Genomic DNA, 24972 nt, shown 5'->3' on the forward strand with positions numbered 1-24972 from the left:
CTTGTTGTTGAATTCTGAGTAAGCTGGAGTCTGCCAATCGATTTGGCTCCAAGCCCAGCAAACCAAGGAATTACAGTACTCAAGGCTAGATGCTGTAAGTGAGTGAATTAGAGTCTCCAGGTCAGTTTTGGATAGGAAAGAGAATATTTTTGGCAACAGTCCTGAAAGACATTTGGTGATGTACTGAACAGATCTTAGCATTAAGCCTAAGGCTAAAATTGCACGTCGGCCAGTGACATGTGACATCAATAAGAGAAACAGTAGGCAGATTGTAGAGTAATGAAATAAACATATATTTTTTAATTAATCTGGGCCAAACCCTTAGTCTTTTGGTAATGATATTGTTTACTTTCAGAAAAGAATTTGCCTTTCACATTCACACATTTACAGCTGAGAAGCTGCAGCCCCTCCCTGTAACCCAGTGCATGTGCTGTAGAGGGAGAAACAGATTTGACTGCCATTGACTGTCAGAGGAGGGAACCATAAACGCTGACAATATCAAGCTGGAGAAGATGGCAGATAATGCAAGGGATGAGGCCTAAAGTAAAGCATACTGCTGGTCATCAGCTGGATATGTAAGCAAATACTATTATAGATTTGTATAATGAAGACAGATTTTGACAGCTATGCAAAATGACTCCTCTGCCACAAATAAATGGCATCCTTGGTTTGTTTTGGTTTTGTTTGTTTTTTTTAATAAAAACAAACAAACAAACAAAAACCAGAAAAAAATCCATGGGTTTCAAAAAGAATGTAAATTGTGGCTGCAACTGCTTCAGAGAAGAGGCGACTACTATTTGGTCTACTTGCTGTCTGAGTGGCTGCAGGTTCCTTAAGACATAGTCTTAACACACGGCATAACAAAGGAGAAAACCACAGGACTTCTTTATTATTTACCCAAATTCCACCTTTTTGGACAGATCAAGAGAACAGTGCATTCAGGGATTTAACTCGCAAATTGTTTTGCTGTGTGGGAAGTCAGCTTGCAAGGCTGCTGTCCCTCAATTTGCCCTACTGCCAACAGCTACATCTGTACCAGTGACAAAAATCTGCCAGGGACCATTCTCCTTCCCTGCAACCAACTGGCATAACATGCTGTGTGTCCCTGCAGCAGCAAACCTTCTCTCTCCCCAAAAAGATGATTTTGGAGAAACTGCTTGGCCTGCACCAAACCCTAAACTGTATCCACATTAGGTAGGAAAATACTTTCTGGCCCAGAGCAACAACTTTCTTACAGTTGAAGAGTACGGAGAAGCCTACCCCAGCTCAGCTTAATTTACTCCTATAGATAGAGTCATTTGGGTCATCTTCTCCTAGTAACATCACCTTTCTGCTCTCCTCCCAATGTAGGGGTCTCAGTGTTGCAGAGAGACATGACAAGGCTTACCAGAGGAAGAAGGATGTTTTCCTCTTCCGTCTACCCTCTCACCTACCTGAATACTGAAAAGAACAAGAAACAAGTCTAAGTGTCCTCTCTCTACATTACACTGTATTATTTCTACATTTCCCTTTGATTTGGCCTACAGTGTTTGAGACCAGGAGGAGGTGTGGCTAGGCTGATGGTTGATTCCCCTTCCTTTTCCATCTGACTCAGACTGGTCCTAGTCAATGTACTTGTGTGGGATATTAAGAGGCGGGGGAATGATAGTGGTCTACACCTGAGTGATGCAGGAAGAAATATTTTTTCATAATACAATGAACACATTCTTCCACATAGATGAAGGACAAAACAAAAAATACTTATACCACAGCACAAATTATAATTCCTGGTCTTGTAAAACATTGAACCTTAGTGTCAGCAGCTGTAGTTTTCCTTTCTTCTTCTTGCAGCTAAGAAACCCAGTGAGGAAAAGTGAAAGAAGGAGCATTATGGGGATACTGAAAACACCCCATTTTCAGGATTTATACTGAAACCTGCACACTAACTTGTCTAAGATATGTATATCAATAATTAATAGTTCTAGAAATAGAAGAAAACTCCTTGTTAAACTATGAAATGAAAAAAAAATACACTCTGATTAAAGAGAACCCAGTTTGCCCTGCAATGTATTGCTAGAAAATCTGTCTACAAAATAAGCTTTGAAAATCTTTTAGGTTGTGAAACGTGGTTTAATTTACAACAAAGAAACTGACAGCTTGGTGTAACAGCAAGAGCTGGCACCACGCCATGTGATAAATCACTTGGACTCAACAAGACCACTTCACCTCCATGTCATTTCTCAACAAACAGGAACCTGACATGAGGCCAGCACAACACAGCAGGGCAGGTACAAATGTACAGTACCTGCTCTTTTAATGTCACCATCTTATATCACAGAACAGGCTTTATGGACCTTGTGTTGACATCCAGAAACAAACCTATAAAAAAACCCCATGCAAGCCCTCCACCTCACTAACTCAAAGACGGATAAAGTGAATGCTACTTTCTTCATGAGCTTGACAGGATTATAAACCATCCCCAACGCACTGCATTTAATTAGCTGTTCTCATTGTTATTTATGGTTAGGTGGATTTTTTTTTCAGTTCTCAGATTTGAAAATAGCAAAAGTGGGAACAACTATTTTGTAAGCCTGTCCAAAAAAAAAGAACCCCAAGGGAACTCTGAGACAAAGGGAACATAATAAATGTGACTGAACTCTGGTTCAGGTCCCATTAAGTAAAGGGACTCTTTCTAAGTAATAATTGTCCAGGGATCTTGTTCCTAGCAAATCAAGAGGGCTATATTTGTTTAGGGCATAATATGATTTCTTTTGCTGAAGAAATGAGGATGAGGAGGCTTCAACAGCCATAGCCTCTTCTGGCAATCAAACAAAAAAATAGTCTCATACATCTTAAATGGGAACATCACTTCTCTATTTGTTGCCATACCTTATGTTCCTCTGCCTGCCATGACATGTCCCCTTCTGTATTTTTTGTTTACTGCCTCCAGTCTTATCCTACTTTTGTATTTTTGTTCCTTTTTTTTTCTGTGTGTGTCCGTCTTTCCCTCCCACATAGTCTATCCCTTTTCGAAACTCTTTTCCTGCCCCCATAACTTCTCTGTCATCATCACAAACTACACCATTTGGGACAAACCCAGTGATTTGACATGATGCAAGACTAGTGCCTACTGAAGGAAGTATTTCAACCAGTCATATTTGCATAGGGTTATTCATATTCATATTTACAAGGTTTATTCATTCACTTATAAGCAGCCTGAACCGTTTTAGATGTGCAAGCCACATGATATGTGTGCACAGTCAACTCAAAAAACTTTTTGGGTGAAACCTTCATCTTTCATTCTTTGCTTCAATGCCTTATTCTCATCCCTTGTTTATTTCCATCGAACATTTACAGTTCAGTTCTGTGAAGCATCAGGCCCTTATCTCCATCCCTACTCAGTAAGGCAGGTCAAAAACAAGCATAGATTTCCATGTGATTCAGGCACATGCATCTTTGCTTTGAACCTTGATTCATCATCTAGGAGATCCTGCAGGTTCCAGGCAAGAGGCAGGAATTTTCAAAATGAGGCCTTAGACTGAAATCTCTTGGGACACAGTGCTTTTATTTTGCTATGAAACACCAGACATATCTAATGGCCTACATTAAAAAAAAAAAAAGTCTTAAAAATAACAGGAGGAGAGAGCTGCTGTTGAAATTCTGTCCATGCTTAAATCAATACCAAGACTCCTATTGACTTTAGGTGGAGTGAAGGCTACAGACAACGAAAGGAATGAAGAAACTCAAAGAAAATGAAACACAAAGGAATAAGCTATCTGAAACGTTACAGGCTGCAGCCACGAAGGGTTATACTGCCAGAAAGTGAGGAGGAATTATAAGAATGCAAGGTAAAACAGAAATAGAGTCTTTCATCTCTGTTCTCTGCCACTGCCACAGCATCCTGGATAGAAATGCTTTTGAGAACATGTGTACATGAGATGGAAAATGGGAGGACAAATAAAACAGAGATACCCAGCTGAGCTTTATTGGACAAATTATCAGTATAGAAGCATGCAAAGTGCACACTAACTAAATGAGCTAATCAAAAGGGACTGGATGGATGGTGGAGGTTATTTTGTATTTTTTTTTTTTTTAGAAATACATTAAGGTAGAAAGGAATAGCAGCAACTAATGACATGAATGATTAATGTTTTTATTTGTATTATAGTGGCATTCTATGACACCAACTGAGATCTGGGCTGCCCTGTAAAAACACATTATATGACTCAATCTCTTTCACAAAGAGCTTAATGATGACCTAAAAATTGCACATAAAGTAAGCCCATATTTTTGAATTAGTCACTGGCAAATGAAAGAAAGACTGTAAGATCAGACAATTAAAGAGCAGGAAAATCCTTTTAAAAGTTGTTATTAATGCAGAGCAATTGAAAGAATACTCGGAAAGCATGAATGTATATAAAAAGTCTGACTGCTAAGAGAATTTTAACCAGCATGCTTTCAATATCTGTAATGAAACTGGCTTCATTTTTAGCACCAAGAGAATACTAAAAAGTGGAAGGATTATTGGGAAAAAGGACTGCAGTACGGAATTTAAAGCAAATCAGATAAGATGGTGATTTTAGCAATCATCATCATATCAATGTAAATTCTACCTTTTCCGAAGTAAGAGAGCACCTTTTGAAGTGAACCTGTAATGAAAAAAACCAAAACCGATCCCAATTCTTTTTTTGAAGAAAGCTCAAAAAGGATTTTTAACATTTTTGCTTCCTTTTTCTAATATTAAAGATTCAGATTCTATCTGTGAAGGCACTGATAATGTTAAAACAGATTAAATCATATCCAGAGAGATCAGAGAATGAAAATGAACAAACCCAAAGAGAGGAGAATTTTATTCAATCTGTTGAGAATGCATTTCCCTTCAGAATTATTTAACTTCAATTTAGTTTGAGGGGGCAGGGGTGAGGGATGAGGGAAATTTACATCAGATACCTACCAGCTATTGGAAAAAAAAACAAAACAGTGTACTCTAATACACCACTACAGTATTTCAGTAGGAAAGGAGAGAAAACTCAAGGTGACAATCATGCCCTTCCCAAGGAGGGAGACAGGACACGCAGTCTTCTCCCCAGACCTTTGATTCTTCTTAATGAACAGCCCTACTGAATCATCTCAAGGTGTATCTAGCTTCATATCTCATGTCACAAATTAAAGGCTGAGGATGCTTAGCAACAAGCTAACTCTCATAATTTCAAGTTTCTTTGGTTTCAAGACTTCTTGAAAGATGAGTATCTCTTTGTTTTTACTTCCATGTACACTTTTACATCCAATGCAAGAGCACAGCAAACAAACTTACTGGCCGCAAAAAGAAATGGCAGGCACCCTGTATATTGAGCTCTAGAGTGAAAATCAGTTTCTCTCAACAGCAAGATGGGAAGAATATTTACATGATGATTGGAATTTGACTATGCAGTTCAGATCTTGAAATAATTTAAAAAAAATCAAAGCAGGCAATGGCAGGTACAGTTGTCATAAAATTCTGGCTGATGATGCTGTGCTCTTGCTTTGGATGGTACCTAGTACTCCAGTTACTCCAGATGCCTCCCTGCTTCCCTCCTCACCCATACCAGCATAGTGCATAGGGCACCTGCACGGGAGCTGTCAGAGTCAGAGCTCCATAGCATATTGCTCTCATCACAACTCCTTGCAAAGCTGGGATACCACTCACATACTGATGGCTTCTCCTCTGCCACCTCCATGGCTTTTGTGGCAAAGGTACAGTAGTGACATAATGAGAACTGCAGTGCTTTTTCTGACCCCCTCAGAAGTCAGCTTATTGTCCAGGCAAAGTAGGGACTCACTCAGATGCTGTCTCTTTCCTTCTTTGAAAGAATTAGTAATGCCACTTTTATTCACAGATATGAATCCTTGTATTTTAAGACTTCATAACTGGCCATAAACTACAAGGTTTTGGTCCCTGACCACAATTAGAACTATACCAAGAAAAAGATCCCAACATTTTCTTTTTAGTTAGTGGAAAAGTCTGTTTTACAGTTTATAAATACTCCAGCAGTACTACTGAAGATTGTATCCTGTCACTTACAAATTGTGTTGAACTTTGTAAGAGTTTTGATTTTGCTGCTTGTCATGATAGCATAATATTTAGTAGCTGAAATGTAAAAAAAAAAATGTCAGTATGTAGTTCGTCCATGAAGTCCCTTGGAAATATTAGGGTCACCTACTGGTGTATACTGGCCCAGAATACTGGGGATTGCTTCACTGGATTGCCACTGCTACACTTGCCTAATGGGAACAGCAGGGTTGTCAGTTAGCCATTGTGAATGAAATTCAGGATGGCAACCTTTAAATATATCTAAGTTATTTAGGGGGTCTATGTTCTGTTTACTGAGAGTCAATGAGCTAATTACTGCTTACCAAGGTAGGGTGAGAACCTGCAGCACATCTCTTCTCCCTGATGCCAGCTAATGCACAAAGGGATCTCAGGGTCACTGAGAACCACCTTCCCTTTCCAGCAATCTCACATCCAGCAGGAGGTAAGGACACATCTGTGATTAGTTACACTACAATAAATGACTCTGCAGGTTTATACTCCAGCTTGCCCTGTTGGATGAACCATGTGTCTACCCACACCTTCAAATCCGCATTTTGGCACTCAAGCCTTTTACAAAAATTCTAAGACCCTGGTGATTATCTGTAATCAACTGTGATTGGTTAAAGCTCAGACATTGCACACAGTACAGGCAAAAGGCTTCACACTTGGAAATGCGTATAAGGCCACTGTCTTAACTAGCTGATGAACTATGCATATGCATCCCCTGGGTGGGAACACACCATAGATGTATGTAGCTGTTCTCCCTGTCCAGTGCCACGTTATGGGAGGTAGGGAGATACCTCCCTCCAGCTGACATCGTTTTGAATCAGGTGCCTAAAAGCCATCTGTCAGATGCTCTAAGGGAGGTCAATATTGCCTCTCAAAGCACCAGACCTCACAATTTAGAGCACTCTTGGAAGGAGGGAAGCTTAGGTTCTGTTCCTTCACTGGCATTCAGGGTATTTAAATATATCTTTCCAAAAGACTGTCCTTACCACTAGGCACTGAAATTCCCTGAAGGCCAAGGAGAAAGCAAAAGCGAAGGCCACCATGTGACAACTAATCTAGCTAGGGGGCTCCATGATAAAAACCACTGTCCCACTGTTCCCCCACAGGCACGCAACAGACTGATTCACAGACTCTGATGGGGACTTGGTGCCTAAGTTCCTTGAAGATTCATCCACTAATAAAATTGACAAAAATGACCAAATAAATGCTTGTCATTAGCTGCTCAGTACCCAGTTGTGGGGCACTTTGTTAATTACATATATTGTATATCTACCTACCTGCATACTGGAACACTTCTACCCCCTTGTGTGTCTAACTCTCGAGATATCAAATTAATTTTTGAATATGGGATTTTGGATCTTCATTCATCTGTAGTTACTTTTGAAAATGTTGTCAAATGACAGGGCACTAAATAGTCTGGAACCTCAATAAAAGGTAGATGACATATACAGTGCATGGAGGAGAAAGCAAGAGGAAAGAATTGTAGCTTTGGTGTAGTCTAAAAAACAGCCCAACACGGACACCTCTAGGGCTCCATTTTTCTTAAACATGAGGATCAATGTCTATAAGCCTTAGGCTGAAAAGGTGGTTTGGGAGGAAACGAAACAGAGATGCATGGGAAGTCAGGGAGCAGTGTCACATGTAACTGTACCATGGAAGCCAAGTGGAAGAATTTAGAAATCAAACCGCAAAGACAGAACTATCCAAAATACTGGAAAACAATCTATATTTTAAGCACAGATTCAAATCTAGAAAAACTAAGTAATTTAATGAAAAGAAGGAAGTGAACATTTTTCTCTCTTTATCTCTTAAATAACTGAAGAAGCACCATAACAAGACTAAGACTCCTTGTAGAACTTAAATCAGGGGCTGTAAATTGGTGGTGTGACAGCAGTAATATACTTTATTTCACTGATTATCCTGGCACAAGTACCTTGGTCAGGTAATTAATTCACGGGCTGAACACTTGACCCAAATTTTTAGGGGTAATCCGCTTGGTAATCTTCTAAATACCTTCAGGCAGAAATTTGTAGCAGGGATTTCAATACCTGTACTACTTCAGTAGCTGGGCTATAAGCTGAAATGTTCTGGCCACACTAATCCTCATTAATAAGGAAGCATTTTATACTGAGACCCACATAGACAGTCTCTGTGTTCCAGGTGAGTGCACTTGGAGCTCATTTTCTTAACGTATTTCTTCTTCACTCCTCATAATATTCACTGCTACAATGCGGGCATTTTTAGCGAAATCCAAGTTCGTCCCTTACACTATGTCCTCCTATATCAAGACTACACACAGTAAGTGGGATTAACCTGCTCTGAACAAGGCACATAAAAGTTGGACATCTGGTTCTGAGCTAGATCCTCTGCAAATCCTCTATGGGCAGCAGAGAAAAAAATGGCATCTCCAAGGGATGATTCATCTCACTGGAAGACCACCATGAGGTCAGTCTGATGACTCATCTATTGGAGATGCTTATTTTTCTCTGCTGACAGCAAAGAAAGCCCAGAATGGTCAGCTCAGAGTTGAACATCTGACCTAGTTCATGACAGAGGAATGCCACACAGTGTTTTAAAAATACTGTAATATTTATGTCAAATGGCCACACAGCTGCAGCATTACACTAGACTTTTGTATCCTTACTGCAGAACAGCAGAAGTGGTTTTTTGCCACTCTCTAGAAATTAATAGACCACACACACCTATTTCAGACATGTAGTGTTTTCAAATTCTTTGTAAAGCAAGTGACATATTGTGGCTGATTATATAGGGCTGTGGGAAAACAATGAAAAAGGACACATGAAAAAACATTCCTCGGATCAACTCAAATACAGGAAAATTCTTGAAAAAAGGGAAGCTCATTTCACAGTCTCCATGTTTAGCAATCTCAGGCATATACTTGTGTAAAGCAAAAACATCATCCATCTGTTCATAGCAAGTTTGCTGGGAATTTTAATAAGACATATTAATGTTAATAACGGACAATGTTTATGATGTTTATAAAATAACCAATGTGGAGCACCTGGAAAGCTCATAAAATGTGTTCTTATAAAATCCACAGAGTGTAACACCTTTCCCTGAGCCTGTTTTTTTTTGCTGACCTTGTCATCCTATGCCAGACCTGTCAGAAGCTCTCTTCTTCCAGACATTGCTGTGACTGCAGTACTCTGAAACTCATGTTTTGAAGCCAGACCTATTTCTGCTTTTGTTAAGTTCAGCATTCAGCACATTACAGGAACAAACCAGATAGCCAAAACTGCAAGTTTCCACCTGAAACTACAGGGATCTCTATTTCCAAGTGACAGATGTTCTACAACAGTTGGTGACAAACAGGCTAATTTAGACTGATTTAACTAAAGCTCAGCCTGCTGACAATGGGGGATTTTTTTTTTTAAATGCAGCTGAAGAAGGCATTTTCAAATGCTAGGGCTGGCTGTTGCACACAAAACTATAGAGGCCCTGGTGTGAATTGAACAGCACTGCCATGTATGGTGCTTGTGTCTCTGCTACTTACACTGCCTTTTATTTGCTGAGATGGAAGATGACATTGCCTAGGAAATGTTAAGGGAATTAGCTGGTCTTTAAAATTTACTTGCTGAACATAAGTCCTCAGAAATCAAATGCCTTTGGCCCAGAATCTTGAATCTTTCTTCCTAAGTTCAAGCATCTATGCTCTTAATTTAGATGGGTATGTGCCCTGGGATGAATTGGTCTTCTGAGATGCTGAGCTCTCCATCACATATGCCGAAAGCTTCCAGAGGCTGTTCTCCTAACCCAGGCAAGTCCATCCAAGCTTCTGCCTTCAGCCCTAACTTTTGAATGATGATCACTGACGGACCAGAAAAATATGACAGAAAAGCCTTTAGGGCTTATTTTTTTTAATGTAAAGACTAAGGATGTGATTCAGAAATGACAACGTAACAATTGCATTGTTCTGCATCTAGTAAATTTCTTGGTTTTTGTTTTTAACTTGCATATGAGAGCTGACTTCAGGCTCCACTCTTTTGAGTATCACAATGCCTATTGCTTGAGCAGAGTAAACATGAGTAAACATGTCAAAAATTAGCAACAATGAAATTAGTTTTCTCTTCTCTTCTCTTCTCTTCTCTTCTCTTCTCTTCTCTTCTCTTCTCTTCTCTTCTCTTCTCTTCTCTTCTCTTCTCTTCTCTTCTCTTCTCTTCTCTTCTCTTCTCTTCTCTTCTCTTCTCTTCTCTTCTCTTCTCTCCTCCCTTGCTTTTGAAGAACACTTCTAGGCAAGAATCTTAATTATTGTTTTATGAGGGAACCTCATTAAGGTAACTTCCTTGATTATATTTCTGTAGTAAGGAAATAGCTGCCAGCACTAAATATTTAAGGCAGTTTATCTGCCAAATTAATACTGGCATTGTATCAGCTAAGCAGTCCCAATGCCAGCAGCAGTACAACATATTCTTCTAATGTGGGGGTGGCCTGTATTCTGTGAATATATCTCTAAAAGTTGCTGAATCCTACTTCCTTTTACCTAACCCCAGGCTAAAAATATAACCTAATTGTCCTCTATTCTGTAATTGGCCTCGTTAACTAGCGGCAACGCACAGGCTATATATCACTTGACTCCACAAAAGCCTGTTCTTTGCTCAGAGCAGGGAGGCTTCTGTCTGGTCTGTTCCTGAAGTGTTACGTCTACGCAACGGTAGACGTTATGCATAGAGCACGTCTTCGTCTATTAATAAAAAAACTACTGAAACTTTGCTCACCTTGAGAAATAAGCTCTGAGGAATGGTCCTTGTTCCTCCAAATTGCCATAGAGTACGGAATAGGATATGAAGTAGAATATGACTGCATTGCAACTACTTACCCCCAAACAAACAAAATGATTAAAAAACCACTACCACCACCACCACTATCACTAAAACAACACTGGACAAAAAGGAGTTACTTACATTGAGTGAGGATCCCTGTTAAGGCATTTTTGAAACTCTCCTTGGCTTGCTCCATCTCTTGCTCATGAGCCGCCTTTTCATTCATGAGCCGGCGGACGTGGCTGTTGGCTGACTGCACCATTGAATAAAACTGGTTTGCAGAGCGACGATTCACCTCGCCTCGCTCAATCCAGGTAAGCAGCACTGTGATGGCCTCTGAAAACTTGCTATCATCTAGAACAATCAAAGCACAAGTTTTTAAATTGCAGACATAAATATCCTGCTGAGAACACATTTTCTGCTCCATGTCACATTAAAATCACCATAAATCCAGCTTGCAGAGTATCGTTTTGGGCAACTTCTGGGTCTTTTGTTCTATCAGACATAGGAAGCCAACACTGCCATGTGAAGCTACATAAATCTTCCTTCAGGACTTGCCTTTTGCTTATTTTAATAGCTTTCTTACAACAAAAAGCCTTCCCTGTGGCCTGACTCCTTGCTGTCACAACATCTCCCTTAAGCTGTTCGGTGATATGGAATGACCTTACTGCAGGAGCAAGGAGACCTCTGTGTTACCAGACCCACTGAGGAAACGAAATGTGTCCGCATTAATCTGCTTGGCTGAAAGCTCAGTCTTGGAGCTTGGGCTCAGCCGTATTTTTGTCAACAGATTTCACTAACATCACATTCTTAATTAATGAACAATGACGAGGCTGAACAATTCCTCTACAAAGCACTGATTAATTACAAGGAACCGCTTTGAACAGCTGATGAGTCTGTATTTGTTCTGTATTATTCGTCTGTGTTCTGTCTTACATATTTTTTTTAAAAGGATTCCAGATGAATCCGAGCAAACACCTGGATTACAGCTTTATGTTTACTATTCAGGTAAGTAAAGATCTATTTCTTTGCAGAAAGACCGCCAAAACTGATGGCTAGATTTTGTGCACTCCCTCCTCAAGTAATCTTCTTTCCTCTGACAGTGCTCACAGCTTCCTCAGAAGACTCTTAGCACGGCATCCATTACACTTCTGGCTTCATCAGGATTAAGAGGACACATTTCTTTTTAAGTCCCATTCAGGCTAAACTGCAAGAAAATGTTATTACAACAGAGTGTCTTCCTGTGGAACAGTTTTTGTGCAATTTGATCTCATTTTTTTTCCCCAGGATTTTATTCCATAAACTTCTGTTTCCCAACAAATCATTTTAAACATCTTCTCTAGTCCTTAGTGGTTAGATTTCTTTATATATATTTTAGACGGTAGGTATACCTTTCTATAGGAGAAGGTATACAGTTATGGTGAGCAGAAATAGTATAGTTATAACCAAAATATACTTACGAACATTGGTAAATATTATACCAAATCAACTGTGTTACAGGATACAGAAATGTGGGGCACAGTTTGTGAGACTCTGCTTTCCATGTACAAAGAATAATGAAATACTAACTCTTAAGTGATGATTTGGCCTTTTATTCTGAATCAGTAATTACTTTCCTAGAAGAAGAGGAGCCTAAAGTATAAAGAGTACAAGTGACATGCTCTGTGCCCACGGCCTGTGAAGAAAAGATTTTACATTGCCTGATCTTTAGCATCTTATAAACTGAAATGTACTTTCAGCTACAGCAATAGGATTTACTCTCCACAGCTGGATAGGCATGTTCACCCAAGATCCCTGAAAAAAATTGCACAATAAGAGCATCATGGCACCCCTCCCTTTGTACAATGGTGTATCTGTTGTGACTTTACATTAACATGTGATTCATCATCATCATTCACTAAGTAATTGTCTTCTGGGAGGAAGAGCCAGATAGGCATCTTTTCTTTCTGTACTGTCCCCTTGGATTAGACTCTACTTCCAAGCTTTGCTGGATATGTATGCGGCAGGTATGTATGAAGTGGCTCTAATGAGTGAGGTTGGTTGAATCTGGGCCTCAGAAAAGCCAAATGTAAACAAGACTTGTGCAAAGCCTCTTCATTGCAAGAACACTAGCATAAGGCTCTCCAAAAGGCTTGGGCAAAATCTTCAGCCTGCTGAAATGCACAGAAGCTGGATGTCATGGATCCAATACAGCCAAGAACTCATCCCTGGAACATAATGTTTATTATAATTACAGTAGTCAATAAGAATAACCTGTAATGGCTTCTGGCAATGTTAGCATGCAATTTCCAACAGTCTGTACAGTCAGGTCACCCTGTGGATGGCACTAGCCTGTTAACACCAAGCATGCATCTGATTGTGAGTATAGAGTAAGTACAGCTGAATGTTCCTCTTTTTTCCTTGTAGACATCATTATTTGTATCATCACACGTAATTTATCACCCAACACTGAAGTATCATTTACAGTAAATTATCCCATTCAATCTAGGTCAAGACATGAACAGCAAAATTGGGAGAAATGATACACAGAAGCACCTCTGAAGAGGTACACCGTGACCTGTGAAGGAACAGTGTGCAGAACTGAGCAAAAGCGTTTCACCGAGATGCATGAGGAAAACCAGTTGCACAGAAACATTTTCCCTTTTTCTTGCTTTAATCTCTCCCCAGTACACAGCTGTGTGCTATTTTTCTGTAGAGCCTATACGAAATTAAACACCCCTCCCCCTGTTTTGTTTTTATCAGGCACAGTTGGTGTCTGTAAGGGACGTTCATAAACATGCCATCTTTCTGCCACATAGATTCAACCCATTTAAAAGGACATGCCAAAAACCTGTTCTCAACATACTGTACTTCCAGGGAGCTGCAGAGGTCTGTGGGCCTGCTATAGTTAATTCATGGCTCTGCACTAGCAGGAGAAAATCCTTTCATTGGTAAACGTCAGGATCTTCATTGATTACATAATTAGAAGATACATTAAAAAATGCTAGAGGGTAATATATGCACAACAGGAGCACATTAGTTAACAAAATCTTTTCTCTACAGTTTTAAAATTTATTTATTTCACCTTCATTTCTAACTTTTATATTCTTACTCAGCGACTGGCATAAGGTAACTCACTGAGAACTAATTTTCTTCATCTGGAACACAGTGACTCTTTCTGAGCAATCAGAGGTTCACTTAGAAAATCAGATTTTTATACTAGATTTTTCATTTATTTTTTATTTAGTAGATAAACAGTAGAAGAAATGCAACAACAGAATCTAATTTAAGCAGAGCATGAACTGCCTTATGATTGCAGCCATTCATTAAAAAAAACCAAACCAAAACTTCTAATTCTGTTCAAAATTATTCCCTGGCTGTAGGATGCACATAAGTATACAGTGTTTAAAAACATACTCTTAAAATAAATTCCTTTATATAAGACATGCTCCTATATGTAATTGTTCTTTTAAAATCAGCACACGGCATATTATTTCTCATACTTAAAGCTTGTTTTTTCCCTCCACATTACAGTACATTTTAAGCAAATAAGGTAGGATTCATCTCCTTTACGTCAACATTTGATTTAGTAACCCCAGGGTCCCAGTACAGTCAACAGATGAGATGGACACTTGTCAGACAGACTTCGTCCATCCTGTTTTAGCTGTCTATTTGAGGGTGAGGGGAACTGTGCCCCAGAAGCGCCTGCTTCCTTCAACCAGCTGTAAAGGGAGCCTGGGGTGACCTGCTCATATACAGACCTCTCTGTAACAGATGTCTACATTTGGTCAGAGTAATCCCAATCGTTACACAAGTGCACCAGTTACAGAACACCTATGCGGCATTTGTGTACCTGTGCTGGGTTTTCAGTTATACTGTGAGCTGTAATGCACACTACATCGTTCTAATATTACACAGCTATTGAGGACACTTGCTGGGTGTCTGTTGACAGAGATTTCCAGGTGTTGCTAGACTCAATCACAGCCCTCTAGAGATAAGATATTTCAAACTCCTCTTATATCAACTGAAGATATTTGACACTTAAATCCTAGCTCACAACTTAGATGAAATGAAATATAAAGAAAAGAAAATGCATCCATAGAGCTACTTGGGAAATTGTCAAAAGGGATATTTCTATGGAAAAAAAAAAATCATTGTTGACAAATGTTTTGTGTTTTTCTGCTTGCAATGTGACCACCTCTAAGCAGCCCTAACTGGAATAAACTTACTTTCGAATAGAAGAAGCTATGACAAGAACTGCTACAAAATGTTATACTGGAAAAAAGTGCTGGAAACAGAGATTTTACTTTCAGTTTATGGACTGGCTCTGGTGTAACACAGGGCAGAATTCAGCTCAGAGTAATCTAAAACGTTGTGACTATTGATCTTTCAACCTTAAGCACCTCCATAAGGTGCTCTCACAACTTGGGTGATGATGTCTAAGGCCTCAGCCATTAGAAAGCAGATAGACTAATCCATCACTCTGAAACTAGGCATTCACTCTTGTTACTATCATTTTTACATTTGTAGATATATTGCAAGTATAGCCAGTGTCACATTTCTGTATTTTGAGATTGACACTGTATGCTGGCCTCCTGGCCAGGACGAGAACGCGGGGCTACAGTTGCTTTTAGCCTTGTCAGTATCTTCCCAACCCTGGGCTTTCTCAAATGTTTGAGAGGTATCTGATATAATTCCCACAACACCTGGAGCCTGTCTAAATCACAACAATCCTTCTATGTTGTCCTGCAAGCCATGGTGTTGTCCAGAGTCAGCACATACTATCTCTTGTTCCTAATCCTTCTCCCCTGATGCAATCTTCTAGGCTTGCAAGGAGATGCTGAAAAGACAGAGCTGTTGTTCTTTACCCTAATGGCTACACCTGGAAAGCTCCTGTACTGGCTGTGTTATGGTTTGGGTTGCACTAATGATCTAATTTTCCTCTGGCCCTTCTGTAAGATGAGAAGGGACAGGTGTGCCCTTATGCTAAGCTTTGCCCTGACCAGTAGAAACCCAGTTAATAAACACCCCTTGAAGGTGTTCTTGTGAGCACTGAGACTAACTGTGCCGCGGGGCACACAGAGAGGGGACGAGAGTTATAGGATATGTCCCATCTTTTGCCTCTGATTGACAGCCTGTCCTCTGTCAGCCATAGGAAGGTGTTGTGCCCCCTGCCTCATCCCCACCTGCTCAGCATTACCCCTTTGCTCATGGTTACACTGCCGTCAGGGCTACCTGGAGCTGCTGATCTGATCACACTCCAGTTCCAGTTTGTCAAACTGGGCCCAGTTCAGCTATTACGGGAAAGGGGTAGAGGCTAGTTCAGGACGCACACTTCTTTGCTCCATATAATTGCAGACAGGGGAGGATGTATGGCCAAGGTTACTGTTAATCTGACTTTTGATTTAATAATTTATTTGACTCTAACTAAGATTTCTAAACTACAAACACTGAATTCAATACAAAAAATAATAAACCACAGCGGGTGACTGGTGCGGGTGAATCAGGTCAGGGAAAAGGTTTACTAACCTCTCTCATCAGCAGGTTCAGCCCAGCTCCCCTGTGCATCAGGAACAATTTGCTTCCCAGCACACACCACTTTTGGTGCCACAATGATGACCTATTTTTCTCTTGGCTTAAGAGCTTCTCCTGTACATAGCGCCTGCCACTGACCTAGAAACACAACTCTTCAGCTACTACCCTCACCTTCTTTTTCCCCTTGCTTGAGTACCTTATGAGTTGTGCCACAAAACACACACATCGGCCTGGTACTTTTGTGATTAATAACATTTTTAACCCAATGGCACTGCATAATAAGTGAGAATCAAGGAATACAAATTCTTACTGCCAAAGGGTTCTTTCAAATAATGATTAATATTCGCCTTACTATTTCTTAAACAGCCTTAACTACATGCTATAACCAAGAAACTTTTCCAGTTATGTAATAAATGACTAGTTGAAACTACAGTTGATAAAAATATGCATATACATTTACTAAAAGATATTTTAAAAGGTACTCTCTCCCCCCTGTATCATCAAACTCTTTCTTCCAAATCAAATCACACAAGATTCATCCAGAAGTGGGTGTTTCATGTGAGACACAGAAATCCATTATCTTAACCTGCTGATGCCATTATTTCCAATAAAAAGTAATTATAAGGGTATTGAGTTTCCTCCCTATTTCTCAAAATCACACCACAAACTTTCAGATTGGTGAGCTGCAATTTCCCAGTTCATAGTAATTAACTTGAGTCATTCTGCAGTGCAGTACATTTAATCAAGTGCGTTTATATTAAAGCCTTAAAATTTGCATTGATACAATAAAGATTAGGTGAGGGAGGACATTTCTAGTAACACTTAACAGTGAATATACTTCTTGTAGGCTTTTGGAGGGAGGTGCCCAGGGAATTGGGTCACCAGGCTGCCAATAGCTGAACCCACCCTACGCTCTTCTGCCAGCAGACAAAAGTGCCCTCGCACCGTGCCTGCTCACAGCCCCTGTGCGAGGCTCTCGAAGCCAGATGTATTGTGTCACAACAGATGTCAGCAGCATATGGAAGAAGGAAGGAGAAAATGATGATCTAAAAACAGGAAGGGTGAGTGAACAGATTTGACGCTAAAGCTCCCAAACATGTTTGTTGTAGGGCTCTGTCCTGATATACCACTAATTAAAAAAAGATTGTGCTAAAAAAAGTCTGGAGTCCTTCAGCAGCAATTAAACCTGACATTCATTGGATTTGTCCGGAGGATCTCAGTTTTGCCTCCCCTTCTGATATAGCCCTGCACTGAATTCGATCCTTTCTGCGCGAGACTTGCCTCTCTGGATAACCACACCGCTTCTGCAGCGCTCCACAAGTCTGGCTCTCAAGTGCAGACTGATAATGAAAGCAGCGTGGTTTTCTTCTCAGTGAAATATCCTATTTCCCAAGCAATTAAATGTTGTTTATATTTCAAACGATGTGCAAGGGTTGAGATTGTCAGGCTTGATGTTACCTGAATCTTGCACAAGATGCATCCCTGGCTAGTTCACTGTACTGTAACTGTCATCTATTTATTTAAATTTCCAATCTGTTCTCTCTTCAGGGGATAATACAGTGCCTGGCAGAGAAGCAGCTTCTCAATTTTTCAAATTATTTTTCTAAAAATGAATACCACATGAATAACTTTCCTATGCTCATAAAGAAACACTGTATTTAAAAGGGAGATAAATTCCAGGGTATTGTATATAACTTGCAGATATTTATGTCTCCATTGCTCAAAATATTTAAAAAACAGATATGCAGATATAAAGAGATGTCTTTGTTAGATGGTAGAACTATTTAGCTACCTGCAACAAATAAGACAGATGTTGTATTTTAAAGGACCTTATTTGCAAGAAGTGATTTCTGAAGATGATACCATTAGGTACAGATATGCTTGAATTAAGAAAACCATAATGTTCAAAATTCTGCTTTGAAAAGCAAATGTCATAAGCACACAGATTAAAATGTTTTGATCCAATGCACCTGACAGAGCGGTGTTCCACTTAAGAATAAAAGGTTCAGCCTATCTCAAGTTGTGTGATGTTTGGGGCACCACATTACTCAACCGCTTACAAAACATCCAGGAAAACAGATGTCAGAGTATGCAAATTTGCTCCTAAATATCTACCGACACATCTCACTGTGCAGTAATAACACATCTGATTAAATACTGAGGAATTAAAATCTCAAAGACACACACCAAACAAAATGCTGCAATGAACCAGAAGACAAGAAGGTCACATTTTTGTAATGTAATAGCAGAAGACATAATATTCTGCTGGTTTTGTCAGAACAAGAACTCAGAGTCTATTCTCAGAGGCTATTTAAGGAGACAATTCACATTTACACTTCATTCTAAAAGACCTTGGTTTCCCAGAATTCACTTCTATGAATTTACTGAGATATTCCCTCAAGGATCAAAAAGTAGATTTGAATAGTACCTTTTGAAAAAGTGACATTTTACTTTACCATTTTAAACAAAGGCGCCTATTTTTTATTTTGCTTTTTCCCTTCATATCTACTTTAGTAGTTTGGAAGGTCAAAGAAAAACTCCAAACAAAAAAAACCCCTTGTAATCAAAATTAAATAGTGGTTTTATTTGCCCAACCAAATTGCAAACCTAAAATGTGTGGTACAAACCTAAAACTAGCCAGCATAGCCCTGGTATGAGAAGGAGCTCGTGTTCTTCCCCTTGTTACCCATCTAGTTTGAATGCTGGAGCTCATTTCAATGTGATAATCCAGGCTCAGGTCTCTTCTGCCTTCTAGGTGCTGGACTCATGAAGAGTGGGACTTTTTCATGGGAGTGCATGGGATTGCATGAAACAAATCTAAATCAAGTATTTTGTGACAAGTCATCTTCCCAATGCAGGAAAACTCCTCTTTTAGGAACTATCAGCTCATTGGCTTCTCTTCCCTTTGGCTCTGGCTGTGACCAGCAGAGAACATCACTAGCAAATTGTCAATGCAGACCAGCTCAAAAAATGTTTACTCAATAAGAGTTAGTAGTGTGGGCCTATATTTTTGAGCTACAGGCTAAAATCCGTGAGACCTACACCCAAGATACTGGCAATATGTCACTGCCACATAGTGAAAAGCGGCAATAACAAAGCATAATACGTCGATAGGGAGAGGAACAACATCACAGGCACTTAGAGAAAAAAGTGAATACATTATTGGATAACAACATGAAAGGTGCAGAAAAAAATGTCCACACTGCCAACAAGGAAAAAGTTTTGAAGGACTTTATTTGCAGGACCCTGAAGACCTTAATAGAGAATAAAAAAGGAAAAAGGAAAAAGGAAAAGGAAAAGGAAAAGGTAAAGGAAAAGGAAAAGGAAAAGGAAAAAAAGAAAAATAAAATATACTGATGAAACAGCACTGTATACCACAGTCTAAAATGGAAAGTGGTGAAAAATTACGCTGGTCAACAGTTTGATGTATTTGCCTTGTTTCTGCATAAATCAAGTGTTCAAATCAAGTTCTTTGCAGATATGAAGGGATTTGAGATAGTCCACAGAGATCAGAGAATGGAGAGCAAGTCATAAACCATCATGTTTTTGCAGGCATGTAAGGCCTCATATGCAGTGAGTTCCCAGCTCCAGTCACCTGGTAGTGCATTTTGAGAAACCAGTTCTTTTTTTCTAGGACACTCCATACCAGTAGAGACTACTTGGCTGAAATTTCATAATGAACTTTTGTTTCCAAGTGGCATAAAAGATCCTCTATACTCTCTCACTCACTCTCCTCTATGGCAGTTACTGCTGTACCAGGTGACTTCAACACGTGAGAGGAATAGGAATATGCTGACAACACTAGAGTGAGAGTTTCCAGCCAAGACTGGTACACAGAAACAATGATTTCTTTAAGTCTTATACTGCAATTGGAAGAAGGTGAAAAAATATATTGTCACCTCTGTTATAGACTCAATAAATATCTAGACCACAAGAGGGGACTGGCTGATGAGCCTAGTTCATCTCTGCTCACCGTCAGATTTCCTTGCTGTCAGGAATTTCCAAGGTTATTTTGACAACAAAAGTTGCTTGGATTCAGACCAAGTTGTCTACATCTGTGATTGCGAAGCAGTATCTTGGGATGACAGATGTTTAGCTATTTTGGCTTGCTTTTCAGCTAGTGTTTCTCAGTGAACTTCTGGAGGCACTGCAGGAGCTGAAACCTGCACTCTGGGCACCTGCAGCTCTGTCTCATGAGCTGGCAACAGAGCACAGGAGTCTTTCGAAGTGGGTACCATGGGGAGGTCATGACTTTCCTTAAGAAAACAACTGCAAAGCATCTGCTCAAAAAACAATCTTTCAAGGTAAATCCTGCCAAGAGTAGTTCTATTTTGAGCCTTCTTTTCTTTAGGATGAATTGTCCAGGCTTTTGCAGCAATGCAAATCTGGTGATATCCAGACACCTGAGATTCTGACACCAAGTCTTATAGATGTGTGTGTGTGTGTATGCATGTGTGTACATATATATATCTTCTGTTAGCTTTACTGAAGTCCACATTTAAATCATGAATGTATGATGACATGAACTGCCCTTTGCCAGAGTTAAAGAAGTTTCTTTACTGTTGCTTTACTTCTGTTTTTAGGATGTCACAAAGGGCTCATGGTGAATCCACGTTGCGCAAGGAAGACTATAACATCCTACCCACTGCCTTATAGATACTGGCTATGATGCCATAGGACATGTAAAGCAGATCAGTATAATGACTGAATCCCACCTTTGCTTTCTAGAGTACCTAGTACAGGAGACAACTCATGAGTAGTGAGATGACAGGCAGCTTCCTTGCATTCTCCATTCCCAATAATGTATACAGATCCAGGGTTGGTGCCACTAATCTTGCTACAAGGCAATTGCTAATTAGCAAAGTTTTTTAAATTGCAATATGTTCTTTTGCTGGATTACAATGATTTTTTAACCAATAAAAAATAACTTGACCATTTGGTTTCTTAATTAATTATATTTAATTCTGTATATTTCTGAAAGTTTATCTTAATTTCTAGAGAAATAGTCATGTACATGGTGTTGGCCTATATCGTGCTCAGCATATTTCTTCATTAAACTCGTGCATATATGCTAAGCTCTGATCAAATGTCCCTCAGGAGAACCAAAGATTTAAGTGCTTGGAATAAGTTTTAATTAAGTATGGAAACTTCCCAGAATGAAAAGAAAAACCCTTCTAAATATAGACATCTTAAACATCTTGCAAAAACCCACATTCAGTTGCCCTAAGCAATGGCTAGCCATACGGAAGAAATTGTCCAGACTTCTTGCATTTTCTGGCTTAGTTCAGGAAACCTCTAGGCCTTACTACACAAAGAAAAACTTCCCTATAAAAGATTGACTCATAAAATATTCAACTGAAAACAGATTCTGGGAACAGATGGATCTGAAACTGCATTGTATTGTATAACCTCTTGGGGAGCTGGACTGGAATCTAGGTAAGAATTAAAAATTCTTACATTTGGGCCTCTTTCCTCATTTTCTCCTGGTCTATCAATCCATCTGGGTTATTTTACCAATCTCCTAGTTACTTAATGAATTATTTAACAGATGAGTGTATGCAGTGAGAATATCGGTCAGCCAAACTAGTAACAGACCAAGCTAACAGTGACAACGAACAGCAAGCAATGCAGTACTCAAAGAGACAGTAGGGTGCATCTCTGCTCCATGCTCCAAGGATGCAACACTTTGCACTGTCCTTTGGCTTCCCAGACATGTTTCATAGTTAGAACAGAGGCCAGTGTGTTGACAGCTAGATAGCCTATGTCTAATCTGGATAATTCTGAAACAGTGGCAAGAATCACAATTTCTTGTGACCTGGCACACAGTAAAGTAATGTGCTTGGCCATCACATGGGGAAAGAATGCCAAACACAATTGCTAAACACTTAATGAAAAGAAATGCAGCTCTAAGGGGTATGAGGAGCTGTTTGCTTGATCTTTTTTAAAAAAAAAATTATTTACCATTAATAATTTTATTACTTTGCTTCTTACTTTCTATGTTAACTATTAAAGACAGGAATCCTCAAGCTGCACCCTTGGAAAATATTAACTTGGTAAGTGTACCTAGAAAAAAACAAACAAGCAAGCAAACACATACCAAAACAAGACGCTATCTTGCACAAGTAATTCTAACCCTAAAGAGGCAACAAGAGAATGGATGGTGCATATCAGAGATAAGTTGTACCACTGTATCTGAAGGGCATGTTAAAATGCAGCTCATGAGAGCAATTTAAATGCCAGGAATTGAGACAGTCACATATATGTAATGTAGTAACAGATCAGTCAAGGAATAAAGACATTTTAAGAATTAGGCCTTTAATATGAAAGATGTTTGTAACAGTTTGTCTTATTATGAGAGCATTTCCAAGGTAGATGATGACAGCAACTGAACAGAAAAAAAAACCTGGTAGATGAACAGATGTTGTACATTTTTAGCAGGTGGGTGAGTATCATTACCATTGGCATAGAAATGGCAGAGGTAGGAGGGAAAGCTAACAGGGTAAGTAATGAAATACATCAGAGAGAAATCAGCTCCCCTGCTCTGACTTCTGGATGGCTCCTGCTCTTAAGGAATAATACACTGAAAAGTATCAAATGCTGCTTACCTTTCAATTTTTCAGCCAGCAAAGTAGCTTCGTGTTCAGAATAATGCATTATTGCTGGAGGAGAAGGAGGGCGCAGTCTGTCTTCTTCCATTTTGCGTCTGTGGCGTTCTTCTCTGGCCAGCATTCTTTGTTTGCATTCCCATTCATAAAAGTCATCTCTTGCCTGAGCAAAATCAACATGAAGGCGACCCGAATCCTTTTTGTCTGTGCTAGATCCTAATCGCATGCGGTAACCTGAAATCAAGAAGCAGAACTACTGTTGCAGGACTTGTTTGCCTTTTTTTTTTCTTTCTTTCTTTTTTTTTTTCCCCCCACCAAGTGCAGCTAAGTAAAAATGCACATTAAGAGATTCCTACATACCTACGCAGGATCTATCGATCATTGTGTTTTCAAAGGAAGATAAACATTCATCCACTCATTTTTCCTTGCAATTTTCTGCATCACCTATCAACATAGTAGATGAGCTGAAATGTTGACCTAAAGCTACACAATTTACATTCTTGTTTAGAAGTCTCTCAAAATATGTAATTTTTCTACTTGATACTCCCATCTCAACCTCTATAAGTGTAAAGGCCAGCTAAACATAAAAAACAACTACTAAAAAAGGATCTGGTTTGTTCTGAATGTAGAGTCCTTCTTCCCCAGATCCTGTTGATACCATGTACAATTTACTGCTTTTTTTTCCAGCATGACAAAGGAACTGGAAGTATGAAGAAAGGCCAATTTTTTTTTTTAAAAAATCACAACTACAGATGAGTGAGAAAATTGTGCTACATAAATTCCTGTGCCACAGAGGATGGTGTCATAACTGCATTGATGCTAGATCTCAAATTTTGAGGCTTTACAATTGCAAACACTACTTCCCAATTCCCCACTGTAAATAATCTGGCAACAAAAATGAACTGAGTTCAGCATTCTTTAAAGTAATTTTTAAAATGCAAACGTGCATTCGCAAGACTTCTTTCAGAATAAATAATGAAACCTGTTGTGCCTCATCTTTAGCAATGTTCTACATATTCATAATTTGGTCAATGTATCACATGCTAAAGCTAGCAGACTGCAAAGGCTTTAAGCCATGGGCTACATGACAGTACAACAGGTCCCTGCTCTGAACTAAAACCCTTGACTGCTGTCAGAGGACAAATCATGCCAAAGCTATAAAAGGAGCCTTTCATGACCATATTGTGGAAGAACAAATGCTGGGCACCTATCTTATTTCAAGTTTTATTTTCAAGGCCGAAAGATACTTGCAGAGTAGTTTCTCCAACTTTTAAAATGCCAAATCAGAGAAAGTGTGAGAAAATACTACATAGAAAACCGAAAACAGAGCCCTCAGATGCAGGTAAAATTACTCAGTTTGCACAGGGCTAGCTCTAATTTCTCCATGCCAACCCACTGCAGTAGTCTCAGATGCAGAGCAGCATTTGTCTGTGGAGACGAACTGTGATGAGCTGGCACATCGGACGTTCTTCAGAAACCCACACTACTACAACCACTGTGTAATAACTCCAAGGACAGGAAACGCCTGTTCAAAATGGCAGGAAAAATCGTGTTTGCTGGTTTTGAACGGCAATCCCAGAGAACCTACCTTTCAGTTGTGTGTTTTGTCTGTGGTTTGAAGCACTTCAGTGCCTCATCACCGCAGTTAAAAATCACTTTTGAACTCTCTCCAGGGACAGGAAAGCTAAGACTTGTGTAGTAGATGAGGAGCATCTTTGCAAAAATGTATATCTAGGCATACTCTGTTTTGCTGCTGGAAAAATATCCTGTTGTATGAATACACGGGACTATCTGTACTACAGCACATATGAGACAATAACTTCAAAGACATTAAATATCCATATATGTAGTGATCCTTCCAAAAAAACAGTCTGAATGCCTTGTGATTCGACATTTTCTTTTTCAATATTTTGTGGAGTTTAGCTAAGCAGACTGTCAGTGAGGGAGAGGTATGACTTTCATTTTCCAGCAAGGAGCCCAAACCCAGATGAAAAACTCAAGCTAAGCTAAGCTA

General features: G+C 39.4%; 1 protein-coding gene across 3 annotated transcripts in view; it reads right to left on the bottom strand.

Moving 5' to 3' along the window:
* ENOX1 (ecto-NOX disulfide-thiol exchanger 1) overlaps positions 1-24972 on the bottom strand; it is a 371002-nt gene that overhangs the window by 72797 nt on the left and 273233 nt on the right. For all 3 annotated transcript variants that reach the window (XM_086741768.1, XM_086741750.1, XM_086741760.1), the window contains exons 8-9: positions 22959-23192; positions 10981-11193 (exon numbers count right to left, since the gene is read on the bottom strand). In XM_086741768.1, the coding sequence (XP_086597894.1) occupies positions 10981-11193; positions 22959-23192 (447 nt within the window). The remainder of the gene's footprint in view (positions 1-10980; positions 11194-22958; positions 23193-24972) is intronic.

Source organism: Chlamydotis macqueenii, chromosome 1 (assembly GCF_036417535.1).
Source record: "Chlamydotis macqueenii isolate bChlMac1 chromosome 1, bChlMac1.mat, whole genome shotgun sequence".
In the NCBI taxonomy this organism is placed as follows: Eukaryota; Metazoa; Chordata; class Aves; order Otidiformes; family Otididae; genus Chlamydotis; species Chlamydotis macqueenii.